The sequence below is a fragment of the Saimiri boliviensis genome, chromosome X, assembly GCF_048565385.1.
Source record: "Saimiri boliviensis isolate mSaiBol1 chromosome X, mSaiBol1.pri, whole genome shotgun sequence".
In the NCBI taxonomy this organism is placed as follows: domain Eukaryota; kingdom Metazoa; phylum Chordata; class Mammalia; order Primates; family Cebidae; genus Saimiri; species Saimiri boliviensis.
Genome location: NC_133470.1, coordinates 115,950,637 through 115,968,087, shown reverse-complemented (window position 1 = coordinate 115,968,087; position 17,451 = coordinate 115,950,637). Strand labels below are relative to the sequence as shown.

General features: G+C 43.6%; 1 protein-coding gene across 8 annotated transcripts in view; it reads right to left on the bottom strand.

Annotated features, from left to right (window-relative positions):
• Positions 1-17,451, bottom strand: part of UPF3B (UPF3B regulator of nonsense mediated mRNA decay) — a 59,102-nt gene that overhangs the window by 22,624 nt on the left and 19,027 nt on the right. For 5 of the 8 annotated variants that reach the window (XM_074391874.1, XM_003931080.3, XM_074391875.1 and 2 more), the window contains one exon: positions 1,853-17,021. In XM_074391874.1, the coding sequence (XP_074247975.1) occupies positions 16,872-17,021 (150 nt within the window). In that variant the 3' untranslated portion in view covers positions 1,853-16,871. The remainder of the gene's footprint in view (positions 1-1,852; positions 17,022-17,451) is intronic. The other 3 variants (XM_074391878.1, XM_074391876.1, XM_074391877.1) reach the window with 3 other exon arrangements.

Below are 17,451 nucleotides of genomic sequence, written 5' to 3'. Positions count from 1 at the left end.
TGACCAGGATAGTCTCCATCTCTTGACCTCGTGATCCACCCGCCTTGGCCTCTCGAAGTGGTGGGACTACAGGCGTGAGCCACAGCACCTGGCCTGAGAATCATTCATTTTCAATCATTTTTGGTGGCTCTTGTAACTGCCTATTGGGTTACCTGTTTCTAAAAGCGGGGCAAACATAAAGTGGTGATTTAGTAAGTGAACGCGAACAGATGCCGTGTTAGGAAGGGCTGGCAGGATGGACGAAAATCAGGAAAAAGCTCAGGATGTTGGCTAAACATTTTGTTCTTACAGGACAAGAATAGTTGATGTGGTTTGGATACTTGTCCCCAGCCAAATCTCATGGAAATATAATCCCCAGTGTTAGAGGTGGGGGCTGGTGGGGTGTTTGGGTTATGGGGCGGATCCCTCATGGATTGGTGCTGTCCTCTCCATAGTGAGTTCTTACAGATCTGGTTGTTGTGAAGTGTGGCACCTCTTCCCCACACTCACTCTCTTGCTCACTCTGTGATGTGGGATGCCAGCCCCTGCTTCACCTTCTGCCATGAGTAAAAGCTCCCTGACGCCTCCCAGAAGCTTAGCGATGTCAGATGCCTCGCTTGTACAGCCTGCAGAACTGTGGGCCAATTAAACTTCTTTTCTTATAAACAACCCAGTCTTAGCTAGCAATGCAATAACGGCCCAATACAGGAGTGAACCATGAACTGATTATTCCCTGGACAAAACAAAGGCATGCTAGTGAAGGCAGAAACTAACATTGCTCATGCCTTTCAATACTTCCAAGAGGTTAATTCAGTATCAAAAAATTAATTTCTCAAAACTCACAGCTATTTAGTAAAGTGACTCACCACACTTAGCTTCATACTTGGATGCTGTTACTATTTATCAACATCAAAACAAAACAAGCTGGACTAAAAGCTGCCATCTAACAACAACAGGCATTGGTTCAGTTTCCCTCCTGGAGAGGGTATGCGCTCAGATCATGAGACCTGAGATAAAACAAACTAGATTGTCAAGAATCCAACAAGAACTACATCTTACTTCTTAATAGAAAAGATGCTGAAGGAAGACAAAATGAGATGTTTACAAATATTCCTCATGCTAAGCTCATAAAAGCAAATAAAAACCAAAAACTAATCCCAAAACTTTAGGATACTGGATACAGAAGTAACATGACTATTTAAATGTTTGCATCAATGAAAGTTTGTTCTGTCCTTCCCTGTACTTGTCCTACAAGGACATGCTTGTGACTTCTACACTACCCAAAGTCAACAGTTATCATCAGCGATTCAGTGTAACTAGATGGGAACAAGGCTTCAAAGGGACTCTGCTCCACCAAAATTTAGAAATTCAATTCAGGATGAACAACAGCTTTTGATTTTAGAAACAGCTCTTACTTTTCTCTAGTGTCATATGTGATGAAGTCCTCACTTGACATTTCCCCCTGCAAATTGTAATGTACGTCTTCGCTATCAGCTTTTTCTGACACTTTAAGGTTGAATTTTAGAAATTCCAAAAAAATGAAATTGTACTTCCAATTTTGAACCTCTGATTGGATTCCTGCTTTGATGTAAAACTTATTCCTCAACTGCATACTCCTCTCCTTTTCTTTTTCTTTTATTTTTTGGAGATGGAGTCACACTGTTGCCCAGGCTGGAGTGCAGTGGCACAATCATGCCTCACCGCAACCTCCACCTCCTGAGTTCAAGCAGTTCTCCTGCCTCAGTCTCCCAAGTAGCTGGACTACAGGCACCTGCCACCATGCCTGGCTAACGTTTGTATTTTTAGTAGAGATGGGGTTTCACCATGTTGGCCAGGCTGTTTTCAAACTCCTGACCTCAGGCGATCCACCCACCTCGGCCTCCCAAAGTGCTGTCATTACAGGCGTGAGCCAACACGCCTGTCCTCTCCTTTTCTATGGGTAATACCACTTTCCTGCTTTCTTTTCACTGCTGAATCTTCAGACTTGTCAACGGGGTGCCAGACTCGACCTCGGTTTCGAGCTCCTGGATGGGAACGCTGTGTCCCTGGATGATCCTGAAGTACAACAGAATATGTTACTGTTACAACAATGCTACCAAACTTTTACTTGGGATTTTCAAGTCATAGCATATATATCAATATATACTAAAGCCCAGTCACTGAGGGCATGGTAAATGACAACTTGACCACTTCCTCTCTCCATCTCCAAAGAAAAGCAACCATTTTGTAATCATTATTTTATAAGCCTGCTATCACTTCCTTTTTATTGGAGACATGGTCTCATTGAGTCATCCAGGCTGAAGTGCTAGTGGCAAGGCTGCGGCTCACTGCAGCCTCAGTAATTCCAGACTCAAGCGATCCTCCCACCTCAGCTCCCTAGTAGCTGGGATTACAGACACGCTGTACCATACTAAGATACATTTTAAAATTTTTAATAGAGATGGGGTCTCCCTATGTTATCCAGGATGGTCTTGAATTCCTGAAGTTAAGGTATACTCCTGCCTTGGCCTCCCAAATGCTAGGATTACCTGCATGAGGCATCACGCTTGGCCCATTTATTTTTTTGTTTTTTTTAGACAAAATTTTGCTCTTGTTGCCCAGGCTAGAGTGCAGTTTGCAGTCTCGGCTCACTGCAACCTCTGCCTCTCAAATTCAGGCAATTCTCCTGCCTCAGTCTCCCGAGTACCTGGGACTACAGGTGCACCCCACCATGCCCAGCTAATTTTTGTATTTTTAGTAGAGACAGGGTTTCACCATATAGGCCAGGTTTTTCTCCAACTGCTGACCTCAAGTGATCCACCAGCCTTGGCCTCCCAAAGTACTGGGATTAAGCATGAGCCACTGTGCCTGGCCTATAGTTATTTCATGTCCTATAGAACTTATTTGAATCCCTGACCTCCAGGGCCGGACACACAGTCAGTGATTGGTACATGTTTGCTAAATGAATGAGCCAGTGGAAGAAATTTAAGAGGGTGGGGTGGGGAAGTGCAGTTTACCCAGAGCTGGACAGGCAAGGCCAGTAGAACAAAAGAGGGAGATGCCGACATGAAGACAGCCTTGAGATGGCTGCCAACGGGCTAGACAAAGAGGCAAGTGGCATCAACTCATGCTTGGTCATTCAGGAACATTGTTTCTCCTCTAACCTCTACTTTGGCTTCCGTTTTCACCTGTGTTTACAGGAAGCCTACACTATTAGTTGTCCTTTCTCTTGGGTATTCATCCGTGTAGAGCTTTCCTTTTGGCTTCTAAACTTACGTTCTCATATTTAAAATGATGCTTCATTAAAACTATTAACCTGTGTGTATCTCCATTTCTTTCACAGCTGTATTAGTCGGTTTTCACACTGGTAGATGGAAATACCCGAGACTACATAATATAGAAAAGGAAGAGGTTTAATTGACTCACAATTCCACATGGCTTGGGAAGCCTCAGGAAATTTACAATCATGGCAGAAGGGGAAGCAGGCACGTCTTACATGGCAGCAGACCAGAGATCAAGTGTGAGCATAGGAAAAACTGCCTTGTATAAAGCCATCAGATCTCATGAGCCTTTTTCACTCTCATGAAATCAGTGTGTGGGAAACTGCCTCCATAATTGAATCACCTCCCAGCAAGTTCCTCCCTTGACACATGAGGATTACAATGCAAGATGAGATTTGGGTGGGGGCACAGAGCCCAATTGTATCAACAGCCATATGAGAAGTCTTCAAAAGGTTATTATCAAGAAACTATGCATAGATTGCAAAATCTTTTGGTACCAAAAGAAACTGGTACTAACTCATTAAAAAATACATCAACAGGATCTAGTTTGAGGTATGAAAAAGGAGAAATCATCATTTTTTAAAAAGCCAGTATCAGAGCAAACTGAATTCTGCTAAAACTGAAGGAAGAACAAACATTAAGGTGATGGTTGGGTGGAAGAATGGTAAAATCACTGATGCGTTACCAAATGTTTATGGGGACAATGCCCCTAAAGAAATCAGCAGTTTACACATGGAAAACTTGAAAGGGAGAAGATGATGTTGAAGATGAAGCCTGCAGCAGCAGGTCATTCGCATCCATTTCTAAGGAAAAAAAATTAATCCGCTTTGTTCTCTAACTGAAACGCATTGGCCAGACATGGTGGTTCACCCCTGTAATCCCAGCACTCTGGGAGGCCAAGTCGGGCAGATCACCTGTGGTCAGGAGTTTGAGACCAGTCTGGCCAACATGGTGAAACCCCACATCTAATAAATATACACAAATTATCTGGGGGGTGGGTTGGGTGGCAGGCACTTCTAATCCCAACTACTCTGGAGGCTGAGGCAGAAGGTTGCAGTGAGCCAAGATCGTGCTACTGGCCTCCAACCTTTGTGAAAGAGTGAGACTCTGTCTCAAAAAAAGAAAAGGACCAACAATTAACAGCAGAAACAGCCAACACCATAGACATCCCAATTGTTTCAACTTATACAATTCTGACTGAAAAATTAAAAGTTGAGCAAATTTTCCATTTGATGGGTTCAAAAACCAGATCAACTGCAGATGAGAGCAGAGCTTTCAATGGAAATTTTAAACAAGTAGGATCTATTAGGTTGCTGCATATTAATTGCTGTTTATGCCATGGAATGTCAAAAACCACAACTGGTTGGTACCAACCAATAGATCATGAAGTAGCTATTTGGAAAGCATAACAGGAGGTGATACGTGGCTTTCCCAGTATGACTCTGAAGACAAAGCATAATCATAGTAATGGCTCCAAAGAGGTGGAAGTGGTCCAGTCAGTGAAGTGGACTGGCCAAGAGCAAAGATCATGGCAATAGTTTTTTGAGCTGCTTGAGGAACTTCCCTTGTTGACTTTCTGGAGGGTGGAAGAATAATCACACCTGCTTATTATGAGAGTGTTTTGAGAAAGCCAAAGCATTAGTAGCAAAATGCCCAGGAAAGCTTCACCAGAGAGGCCTTTTCTACTTCAGCAAAGCTTCTGCTCATGCCTCTCATCAAACAAGCGCAATTTTGAGAGTTTCGATGGGAAACCATTAGGCATCTACCTTACAGTAGGAATTTAGCTCCTTCTGACTCCTTTTTGTTTTCTAATCTTAAAATGTCTGTAAAGGGCACCCATTTCTTTTCAATTGATAATGTAAGAAAGAGTGCATTGATGTGGTTAAATTCTTCTTTGGGGATGGATGAAATGGCTAGTATCCAATTGTTGTGAGCAAGAGACAAAAATAAACAAATAAATGGCTAGTATCATTGCTGATGAAAGTGTCTTGACCTTGGTGGATCTTATGATGAGAAATTTATATTTTTTCCTTTTATTTCTATTTTCCACAAACTTTTCTTTTTTTATGTTTCTTTTCTTTTTTGAGATGGAGTCTGGCTGTGTTACCCAGGCAGGAGTGCAGTGGTGCGATTTCGGCTTACTGCAACCTCCACCTTCTGGGTTCTAGCGATTCTCCTGCCTCAGCCTCCTGAGTAGTTGGGATTACAGGCCCCTGCCACCAGGACTGGCTAATTTTTGTATTTTTAGTAGAGACGGGATTTTGCCATGTTAGCGAGGCTGGTCTCGGACCCCTGATCTCAAGTTAAACACCTGCCTGGGCCTCCCAAAGCACTAGGACAACAGGCGTGTGACACCACACTTGGCCTTTTTTTTAGGGAGGGTGGGGGTTTGGTGTCTTGTTCTGTCACCTAGGCAGGAGTGTAGTGGCGTGATCTCTGCTCAATGCAACCTCCACCTCACGGGTTCAAGTGATTCTGCTGCCTGAGCCTCCCGAGAAATCTGGACTACAGGTGTGTGCCACCATGCCTGGCTAAATTTTTTTTTGTATTTTTTGGTAGAGATGGGGTTTTGCCATGTTGGCCAGACTGGTCTCGAACTCCTGACCTCAGGTGATCCACCCACTTCAGCCTCCCAAAGTGCTGGGATTACAGGTGGAAGCCATCATGCCTGGCCTATGTTCTTTTAAAAATCCATTATGTGGCAGGACATGGTAGCTCAGGAGGGACTGGCAGGATGAATGAAAATCAGGCAAAAGCTCAAAGATGTTGTCTACATTTTGTTCTTATGGGACAAGAATAGTTGATGTGGTTTGGATACTTGTCCCCAGCCAAATCTCATGGAAACATAATCCCCAGTGTTGGAGGTGGGGCCTGGTGGGGTGTTTGGGTTATGGGGCAGATCCCTCATGGCTTGGTGCTGTCCTCTCCATAGTGAGTTCTTACAGATCTGGTTGTTGTGAAGTGTGGCACCTCCTCCCCAGACCCACTCTCTTGCTTACTCTGTGATGTGAGATGCCTGCCACTGCTTCACGTTCTGCCATGAGTAACAGCTCCCAGAGGCCTCTCAGAAGATGAGCAATGTCAGATATCTTGCTTGTATAGCCTGCAGAACTGTGAGCCAATTAAATCTCTTTTCTTATATATTACCCAGTCTCAGGTATTTCCTTATAGCAATGCAAGAATGACCTAATATAGGAGTGAACCATGAACTGATCATTCCCTGGTGAACAAAACAAAGGCATGCTAGTGAAGGCAGAAACTAACATCATTAATCCCTATCAATACTTCCAAGAGGTTAATTCAGTATCAAAAAATTAATTTCTCAAAACTCACAGCTATTTAGTAAAGTGACTCACTAGACTTAGCTTCATACTTGAATGCTCTTACTATTTATAGACATCAAAACAAAACAAGCTGAGACTATAAGATGCTATTTAACAACAGCAGACATAGGTACCGTTTCCTTCCTGGAGAGGATATGCGCTCAGATCATGAGACCTGAGATAAAACAAACTGGATTGTCAAGAGTCAAATAAGGACTACATTTTACCTCTTAATAGAAAAAATGGGCCGGGCGCGGTGGCTCAAACCTGTAATCTCAGCACTTTGGGAGGCCGAGGCGGGTGGATCACGAGGTCGAGAGATCGAGACCATCCTGGTCAACATGGTGAAACCCCGTCTCTACTAAAAATACAAAAAATTAGCTGGGCATGGTGGCGCATGCCTGTAATCCCAGCTACTCAGGAGGCTGAGGCAGGAGAATTGCCTGAACCCAGGAGGCGGAGGTTGCGGTGAGCCGAGATCGCGCCATTGCACTCCAGCCTGGGTAACAAGAGCGAAACTGCATCTCAAAAAAAAAAAAAAAAAAAAAAAGAAAAAATGCTGAAGGTAAAATGAGATGTTTTATAATATTTTTATGCTGAACTATGTAAGCAAACAAAAAACTAAAACTAATCCTGAAGCTTTAGGACACTGAATACAGAAGTAACATGACTACTTAAATGTTTGTATCAGCTGGGCATGGTGGCTCACACCTGTAATTGCAGCACTTTGGGAGGCCAAGGTGGGCGGATCACCTAAGGTCAGGAGTTCCAGACCAGACTGGCCAACATGGTGAAACCCTGTCTCTACTAAAAATATAAAAATTAGCCGGGCATGGTGGCATGTGCCTGTAATTCCAGCTATACGGGAGACAGAGACAGGAGAATCGCTTCAACCGGGGAGTCAGAGGTTGCCGGGAGCCAAGATTGCGCCACTGCACTCCAGACTGGGTGATAAGAGTAAAACTCTGTCTCAATATATAAATGAATAAATGCATGAATCAACAAAAATGTGATCTATCCTTCCCTGTACTTGTACTACAAGGACATGCTTGTTGCTTCTACACTACACAAAGTCAACAGTTACCATCAACCGTGCAATAGAACTAGATTGGAACAAGGCTTCAAAGCGACTCTGCTCCACCAAAATTTAGAAAATTCAATTCAGGATGAACAACAGCTTTTGATTTAGAACCAACTCTTACCTTTCTCTTGTCATATATGAAGTCCTCACTTGACATTTCCCCCTGCAAATTGCAATGCATGTCCTAGCTATCAGCTTTTTCTGACACTTTAAAATTAATTTACAAAAATTGCAGAAACAGTAAGATTGTACTTCCAATTTTGAACTTCCGATCAGATTCCTGTTTTGACACAAAACTTACTCCTCTGCTGTGTATTCCACCAGCACAGCGACCCTTTCTCTCTATTCTTTTGCCCTCTGGATTCCTTTACATGTGCTCTTTGGCTGCCTAGACAGTCAGGACACCTAAGGCCATCTGGAATTATCACTCCTCTCCTCCTTCTTTTCTATGGCTAATACCACTTTCCTGCTTTCTTTCTACTGCTGAATATCCAGAATCGACGACGCTGTCATCAGGGAACCAGAGTCGACCATGGCTTCGAGCTCCTAGATAGCAAAGCTGCATCCCTGGACGATCCTGAAGTACAACGAAACATGTTACTGTTACAACAATGCTACTAAGCTTTTACATGGGATTTTCTGAGTCGCAAATTATGTATTAATATATACTAAAGCTGAGTCATTTGAGACCAAATATATGCCTGGTTAAATTTCTTTTTTTTGGACATAGGGTCTCACTGTGTCAGCCAGGCTGCAGTGCAAGCGGCACGATCCAGCCTTGACATTCCAGACTCAAGCAATCTTCCCTTCTCAGCTCCCTAGTAGCTGGGATTGCAGACCTGTGCTGCCACATTGGGCTAAGTTTTAAAATTTTAGCAGAGATGAGGTCACCCTATGTTGCCCAGGCTGTTTGCGAACTCTTAAAGCTAAGTGATCCTCCTGCCTTGGCCTCCCAAATGCTAGGGTTGGTTACCTGCAGGAGCCATCACACAGGCCCATTTCGTTTTCGTTGTTGTTGTTGTTTTGTCTGAGACAGAGTCTTGTTCTCTTGCCCAAACTGGAGTACAGTGGTGTGATCTCAGCTCACTGCAACTTCTGTCATTCTGGTTCAAGAGCTTCTCCTGCCTCAGCCTCCCAAGTAGCTGGGACTACAGGCGTGCACCACCATGCCCAGCTAATTTCTGTATTTTTAGTAGAGACAGTGTTTTATCGTGTTTTTCAGGCTGATCTCAAACTACTGACCTCGAGTGATCTGCTCACATTGGCCTCCCAAAGTGCTGGGACTATAAACATGAGCCACCAAGACTGGCCCCAGGCTTGTCTTGAACTCCTGGCCTCAAAGTGATCCTCCGGCCCTGGCTTCCCAAAGGGCTAAAGCATGAGCCACCACGCCTGGCCTATATTTATTAAGGACACAAAACTGTGCTTTGTGAGGAAGTGGTCCTCACCCTCCCTGCCTACAACACAATAATGGAGAGGAAGGGAGCAAACTACAAGAAGAGAGGTGGTACTGATGAAAAGTGTACCAATTCAAGATGGATTTTAAAAATTGCTTAACAGGGCCGGGCACGGTGGCTCACACCTATAATCCCAGCACTTTGGGAGGCCTAGGAGGGTGGATCACAAGGTCAGGAGATAAAGACCATCCTGGCCAATATGGTGAAACCCTGTCTCCACCAAAATACAAAAAATTAGCCAGGCATGGTGGTGTGCACCTGTAGTCCCAGCTACTTGGAGGCTGAGGCAGTTGGATCGCTTGAAGCCGGGAGGAGGAGGCTGCAGTGAGCCAAGATTGCGCCACTGTACTCCAGCCTAGTGACAGAGCAAGACTCCGTCTCAAAAAACAAAAACAAAATAATCCTTCATTAACACCATTAATCTATGTATCTCCATTTCTTTCTTTTCTCTTTTTTTTTGACATGGATTCTCTCTCTGTTGCCCAGGCTGGAGTGCAATGGCATGATCTCCGCTCACTGCAACCTCTACCTCCTGGGTTCAAGCAATTCTCCTGCCTCAACCTCTCAAGCAGCTGGGACTACAGGTGTGCACCATCACACCCAGCTAATTTTTGTATTTTTAGTAGAGATGCGGTTTCACCATGCTGAGCCTTCTGGTCTCGAACTCCTGACCTCAGGTGATCCCCCAGCCTTGGCTTCCCAAAGTGCTGGGATTACAGGTGTGAGTCACCGCGCCTGGCCATATCTCCATTTCTTTCACAGCTGTATTAGTCTGTTTTCACACTGGTAGAAAGAAATACCTGATTGTGGATAATTTATAAAGAAAAGAGATGGGTTTTTTTGTTTGTTTGTTTTTGAGATGGAGTCTTGCTCTGTCACCAGGATGGAGTGCAGTGATGCGATCTTGGCTCACTGCAACCTCTGCCTCCCGGGTTGAAGTGATTCTCTTGCCTAAGCTTCCCAAGTAGCTGGGATTACAGGCGCGCGCCACCGTGCCCAGATGATTTTTCTATTTTTAGTAGAGACGGGGTTTCACCATGTTGGCCAGGATGGTCTCGATCTCTTGACCTCACAATCTGCCCGTCTCGGCCTCCCAAAGTGCTGGGATTACATGTGTGAGCTACTGCACTCGGCCCAAGAAAAGAGGTTTAACTGACTCACAGTTCTGCATGGCTGGGGGATCCTCAGAAAATTTATAATCATGGCAGAAGGGGAAGCAGGAACATCTTACATTGTGGCAGACTAGAGGTCAAGTGCAAGCATAGGAAAACCTGCCTTGTATAAAACCATCACATATCAGGAGACTTAATCACTATCACGAAATCAGCATGTGGGAAACTGCCCCCATAATCCAATCACCTCCTACCAAGTTCCTCCCTTGACACATGAGGTTTACAATTCAAGATGAGATTTGGGTGCAGGCACAGAGCCCAATTGTATCAATAGCCATATGAGAAGTCTTCAAAAAGTCCATGGAAAATGCATATTATCAAGAAACTAAGCATGGATTTCAAAATCTTTTTGCACCAAAATAAACTGGTACTAACTCATTATAAAATACTTCGATGGCATCTAGTTTGAGGCATTAAAAAGGAGAAGTCATCAGTTTGAAAAGAGCTCCTATCACAGCAAAATTAATTCTACTAAAATTGAAGCAAGAACAAACATATATATATTTATAAACCTGTCATCATAAGCTCCACCAAGGTCAAGACACTTTGTAAGCAGTGATACTAGCCATTTATTTATTTAGCTTCCCCCTAATGTGATGTCTTTTGTTTGCAGCACCTAGATACTAGCTCTTGCTCTGTCACCCAGGCTGAATGCAGTGGCGTGATCTCAGCTCACGCAACTTCTGCCTCCCAGGTTCAAGCAATTCTCTGCTTCAGCCTCCTGAATAGCTGGGATTACGGGTGCCCACCACTATACCTGGCTAATTTTTGTATTTTTAGCAGAGACAGGGTTTCACCATGTTGGCCGCACTGGTATCGAACTCCTGACCTCAGGTGATATACCCACCTCCGCCTCCCAAAATGCTGGGATTACAGGCATGAGCCACTACGTTCAGCTGATTCTTTCCGACAATTACACATTTATACGTTCAGGAGAATGTGAAGGAGGCCTCAGAGTAGAACTAAGGATCTACAGACTTCTGAAGATCCCTCATACTTCTCTAAAAAGTTGTATATATTGTTTCCTTTCTCAACCCAATCTGGCTTCCCTGCCCCATAATTCTAGGTCAGGCGTCTCCAAACTACGGCCTGCGGGCCACATGCGGCCCCCTGAGGCCATTTATCCGGCCCCCTGCCGCACTTCAGGAAGGGGCACCTCTTTCATTGGTGGTCAGTGAGAGGAGTACAGTATGTGGCGGCCCTCCAACAGTCTGAGGGACAGTGAACTGGCCCCCTGTGTAAAAAGTTTGGGGACGCCTGTTAGGTCATCAATGATTTGTAAGTCACTGAATGCTATGGTCTTTGTCAAGTACAATACTTGACCATTCAGTGGCATCCAATCCTGCTGACGTTGCCTCTTCCTTGAAACACTTTTCTCTTAAGTAACCCAGAGTCCTCTGGTTTTTCTCCTACTCTCTCACTACTCCTTCTCTGTCTCTGTAGATACATTTCCTTATCTCTGTGTAATGTTAGTTTTTCGAGGCAGGGCCCTAGGTCTGCTTCTCTTCTTTTTTTCTCTTCCCCTAAAGTGACAGAATCCATGGCCATGACTTCAATGGCCACCTAAAAAGAGATGAATTCCAAATCCTTACATCCACTTCCCACCTGCCATTCACCCCTCACTGTAACAGGGTTTCTGTCTCTTTTAGGTCATCAGTTTCATTAGTTCACTGATGAAATCACGACTGTCAAATCTAATGAACACTTCCATATCTTGTCTTCCTTAACCTCTCTTCGGCGTGGGACATTGTCAGCCATTCTCCTTCTTGAAAATTTCCCTTCCCTTAGGACTCTCGCTCAGTTGAGAATCATTCACTTTCAGTCATTTTTGGTGGCTCTTGTACCTGCCTCTTGGGCTACCTGTTTCTAAAAGCTGGGCAAACATAAAGTGGTGATTTACTAAGTAAACGCGAACAGTTAGGAAGGGCTGGCAGGATGGATGAAAATCAGGAAAAAGCTCAAGGATGTTGTCTATATTTTGTTCTTATGGGACAAGAACAGTTGATGTGGTTTGGATACTTGTCCCCAGCCAAATCTCATGGAAATACAATCCCCAGTGTTGGAGATGGGGCCTGGTGGGGTGTTTGGGTTATGGGGCGGATCCCTCATGGATTGGTGCTGTCCTCTCCATAGTGAGTTCTTACAGATCTGGTTGTTGTGAAGTGTGGCACCTCCTCCCCACACTCACTCTCTTGCTCACTCTGTGATGTGGGATTCCTGCCCCTGCTTCACCTGCCATGAGTAAAAGCTCCCTGAGGCATCCCAGAAGCTGTGCAATGTCAGATGCCATGCTTATACAGCTTGCAGAACTGTGGACCAATTAAATCTCTTTTCTCATAAAGTACCCAGGTCTCAGGTATTTCTTTATAGCAATGCAACAATGGCCTAATATAGTAGTGTACCATGTACTGATCTTTCCCTGGTGGACAAAACCAACGTATGCTAGTGAAGGCAGAAACCAATATCGTTCATCCCCTTTCAATACTTCCAGAAGTTAATTCAGTACTGTCTCAAAAAATAAAAAGAAGAAATAAAAAATAAATGTTTGTATCAATGAAAGCGTGATCTATCCTTCCCTGTACTTATACTACGAGGACATGCTTGTTGCTTCTACACTACACAAAGTCAACAGTTATCATCAACAATGCAATAGAACTAGACTGGAAGAAAGCTTCAAAGTGACTCTGCTCCACCCAAATTTTAAAAATTCAATTCAGGATGAACAACAGCTTTTAATTTTATAACCAGCTCTTACTTTTCTCTCGTGTCACAAGTGATGAAGTTCTCACTTGATATTTCCCTCCTGCAAGTTACAGTGCATGTCCTCGCCATCAACTTTTTCTGACATGAAAATTAATTTGTAGAAATTGCTAAAACAATGAAATTGTACTTCCAATTCAGAACCTCTAACCAGATTCCTGCTTTGATGCAAACTTTCTCCTCTGCAGTGTACCCCACCAGCACAGTGACCCCCTTTCTCTCTATTCTTTTGCCCTGAAGGCATTTTTGGATTGCTTAGCATGTACTTTTGGCTGCCTACACAGTCAGCACACCTAAGACTATCAGGACTTATCACACATCCCTCCTTTTTTTTTTTTTTTGAGATGGAGTCTTGCTCTGTTGCCCAGGCTGGAGTGCAGTGGTGCTATCTTGGCTCACTGCAACCTCCATCTCCTGGGTTCAAGCAATTATTCTGTCACAGCCTCCTAAGTAGCTGGGACTACAGGTACCTGCCACCATGCACGGCTGATTTTTGTATTTTTAGTAGAGACAGGGTTTCACCATGTTAGCCAGGCTGGTCTCGAAGTCCTGATCTCAAACGATCTGCCCGCCTCGGCCTCCGAAAGTGCTGGGATTACAGGCATGAGCCACCGTGCCCAACCTCCTCCTTCTTTTCTACGGCTAATACCACTTTCCTGCTTTTCTTCTACTGGTGAATATCTATACTTGGTGCTGTCATCAGGGGGGCAGTGTTGATTTCGGCTTCGAGCTCCTTGACGGTTAGGCTGCTTCCCTGGACAATCCTGAAGTACAATGAAACATGTTACTGTTACAACAATGCTACTAAGCTTTTACATGGGATTTTCTGAATCATAAGTTATGTATTAATATATGCTAAAGCCCAGTCATTTAAGATCATAAATATGAGGGCATGGTAAATGACAGCTTGCCCACTTCCTCTCTCCATCTCCAAAGAAAAGCAACCAGTTTGTAATTATTATTTTATAAGCCTTGGTAAATTTCTTTTACAGGGTCTCAGTGTCACCCAGGGTGAAATGCAAGTAGCTGTAGCCTCGACATTCCAGATACAGGCGATCTTCCCAACTCAGCTCCCTAGTAGTTGGGATTGCAGAGACGCTCTCCCACACTGGACTAAGTTTTAAAATTTTTAGTAGAGATGGGTTCTCCCTGTTTCCCAGGCTGGTCTCAAACTCCTGAAGTTAAGTGATCCTCCTGCCTTGGCCTCCCAAATGCTAGGATTACCTGTATGAGACATCACATCTGGCCCATTTCATTTCTTTTTTTGAGATGGAGTCTTGCTCTGTTGCCTAGGCTGGATTGCAGTGGCATGATCTTGGCTCAATGCAATCTCTGCCTTCCAGGTTCAAGCGATTCTCCTACCTCGGCCTCCCAATTTGATGGGATTACAGGCACCTACCACCACGCCTGGCTAATTTTTGTAATTTTAGTAGAGATGGGGTTTTGCTATGTTGGCCAGGCTGGTCTCAAACTCCTGATTTTGTGTGATCCACCCACCTTGGCCTCCCTAAGTGCTGGGATTACAGGCGTGAGTCAACGTATCCAGCCTTTTGCGAGATTTCTAAGGATGACTAATCCTATGTATGTAGCTGTCAGCATATACTTTCCAAGAATTCACCAAGTATAAGCCTATCTTTGCTACCTTGATTTCCCAAATAATGATAGAACTGGTATTAATAAATTTTTGTGGTATAAACGACAGCGCAGAGGCAGTGAAGAAAAATCTAGGCAGCCTGCCCCAACCCCGCCTCAAAAGCATGTAACATATAGGACTCTTTATACCAACAAAAGGTTACAAAACCTCCTTAATTAACCTTTCCCCTATAGAATTAAAGATAACATCTGTGAATACCAGAAAGTTAGATCTTAATTTTATAATCAAAGTTTAATTACTGTCTCCGGACTACCTTGTGTATGCATGCTGTGAAGGGTGGTCCAGCTCCAGTTCCTCCAGATTTTGAAGGCATTAAAGCTTCACGAACGCCCAAGTCATCCTTTTTCACTGCCCTGGAAGTAGCTACCCCCACTGCCCTCACCCTTTCCATTTCTCCTGCCTCCATCCTTCAGCATCACTTCTCTCCAGCAGAGCAGCTAACTCCCCATGGCTATAAGCACCATGAGAAAGTGACCACGTTGTGTTCACTATCATAGTGTCAGTGCCAACACATACTAGATAGAAGGTGCTCAATTAATGTTTAGATAGCCAGCGTTTGAGTTGTCTCCATCCAATGTTTATTTCCAAAGAAATCAAACATGTATCTGAAGGAGGCACAAATTGATCAAACACTTGCTTTCCTACTGTTTCTAACAGTTTATATTTATTTTAAAATTATTATTACTTTTTGAGGCAGGGTCTTACTTTGTAACCAAGGCTGGAGTGCAGTGGTGTCATCATGGCTCACTGCAGCCTTGACTTTCCAGACTGAAGCGATCTTCCAGTCTCAGGCTCCTGAGCAGCTGGGGCTACAAGTACACACCACCATCCCCAGCTAATTGTTAAAAATTATTTTAGAGATGGGGTCTTGCTTTGTTGCCCAGGCTGGAGTGCAGATGCATGATCTCAACTCACTGCAACCTCTACCTTCCAGGCTCAAGCAATTCTCATGCCTCAGCCTCCTGTGTAGCAGGGATTACAGGCACCCACCACTGCATTCGGAAAATTTTGTATTTTTAGTAGATATGAGGTTTCACCATATTGGCCAGGGTGGTCTCAAACTCCTGACCTCAAGTGATCCGCCCACCTTGGCCTCCCAAAATGCTGGAATTACAGATGTTAGCCACTGCGTCCAGCCTATTTTATGTTTAAATTAATAGAATTTTATTTGTAGAGAAGTTTTGGGTAACATGCCTGCTTCCGCTTCGCCTTCTGCCATGAGTTAAAGCTTTCTTAGGCCTCGCCAGAAGCTGAGTGATGTCAGATGTCAAAAATTTAATTTCTCAAAACTCATAGCTATTTAGTAAAGTTAATAAACACACTTAGCTTCATACTTGAATCTGTTACTATTTATTGACATCAAAACAAAACAAGCTGAGACTAAAAGTTGCTACTTAACACGAATAGACATTGGTGCAGTTTCCTTCCTGGAGACGGTATGCACTCAGATCATGAGACGTAACATCAAACACACACTGAATTGTCAAGATCAAACACGGACTACATTTTACCTCTTAATAGAAAAGATGCTGAAGACAAAACAAGATGTTTAAAAATATTCTTTATGCTAAGCTCACGTAAGCGAACAAAAAACTATAACTAATCCTAAAACTTTAGGACATTGGATACAGAATTAATATTAACTATTTAAATTTTATGCATCAACAAAAGTATGATCTATCCTTCCCTGTACTTGTACTTCAAGGACATGCTTGTTGCTTCTACACTACACAAAGTCAACAGTTATCATCAACAATGAAATAGAACTAGACTGGAACAAGGCTTCGAAGCGACTCTGCTCCACCCAAATTAAGAAAATTCAATTCAGGACGAACAACAGCTTTTGATTTAGAACTAGCTCTTACTTTTCTCTCGTGTCACATGTAATGAAGTCCTCACTTGATATTCCCCCCTGCACATTGCAATATATGTCCTCGCCATCACCTTTTTATGACACTTTAAAAATAATTTGTAGAAATTGCAAAAGCAATGAAATTGTACTTTCAATTCTGAACCTCTGATCATATTCCTGCTTTGACACAAGACTAACTCCTCTGCAGTGTACCCCACCAGCACAGCGACCCCCTTTCTCTCTATTCCTTTGCCCTGAAGGCACCTCTGGATTGCTTAACATGTGCTCTTTGGCTGCCTAGACAGTCAGGACACCTAAGGCCATCCGTACTTATCACTCCTCTCCTCCTTCTTTTCTATGGCTAATACCACTTTCCTGCTTCCTTTCTACTGCTGAATCACCAGACTTGGTGCTGTCATCAGGGGGACAGAGTCGATTTCGGCTTCGAGCTCCTGGTTGGTAAAGCTGCATCGCTGGACGATCCTGAAATACAATGAAATATGTTACTATTACCACAATGCTACTAAGCTTTTACATGGGATCTTTAGAGTCATAGTTATGTGACTTAATATATACTAAAGTCATTTAAGACCAAAAACATGAGGGCATGGTAAATGACAACGTCCCCACTTCCTCTCTCCATCTCCAAAGAAAAGCAACTATTTTGTAATTATTATTTTATATGCTTGGGTAAATTTCTTTCTTTTTTTTTTGGAGACAGGGTCTCACCCTGTCACCTAGGCTGAAGTGCAAGTGGTACAATCATGGCTCATTGCAGCCTCGACATTCCAGACTTAAGCGATCCTCCCACCTCAGGTCCCTAGTAGCTGAGATTATAGGCACGCACTACCATACTGGTAGTTGCAGATTATTATAAGTTCCCCTTTAAAAATTCTATAATAAACAGTGAACT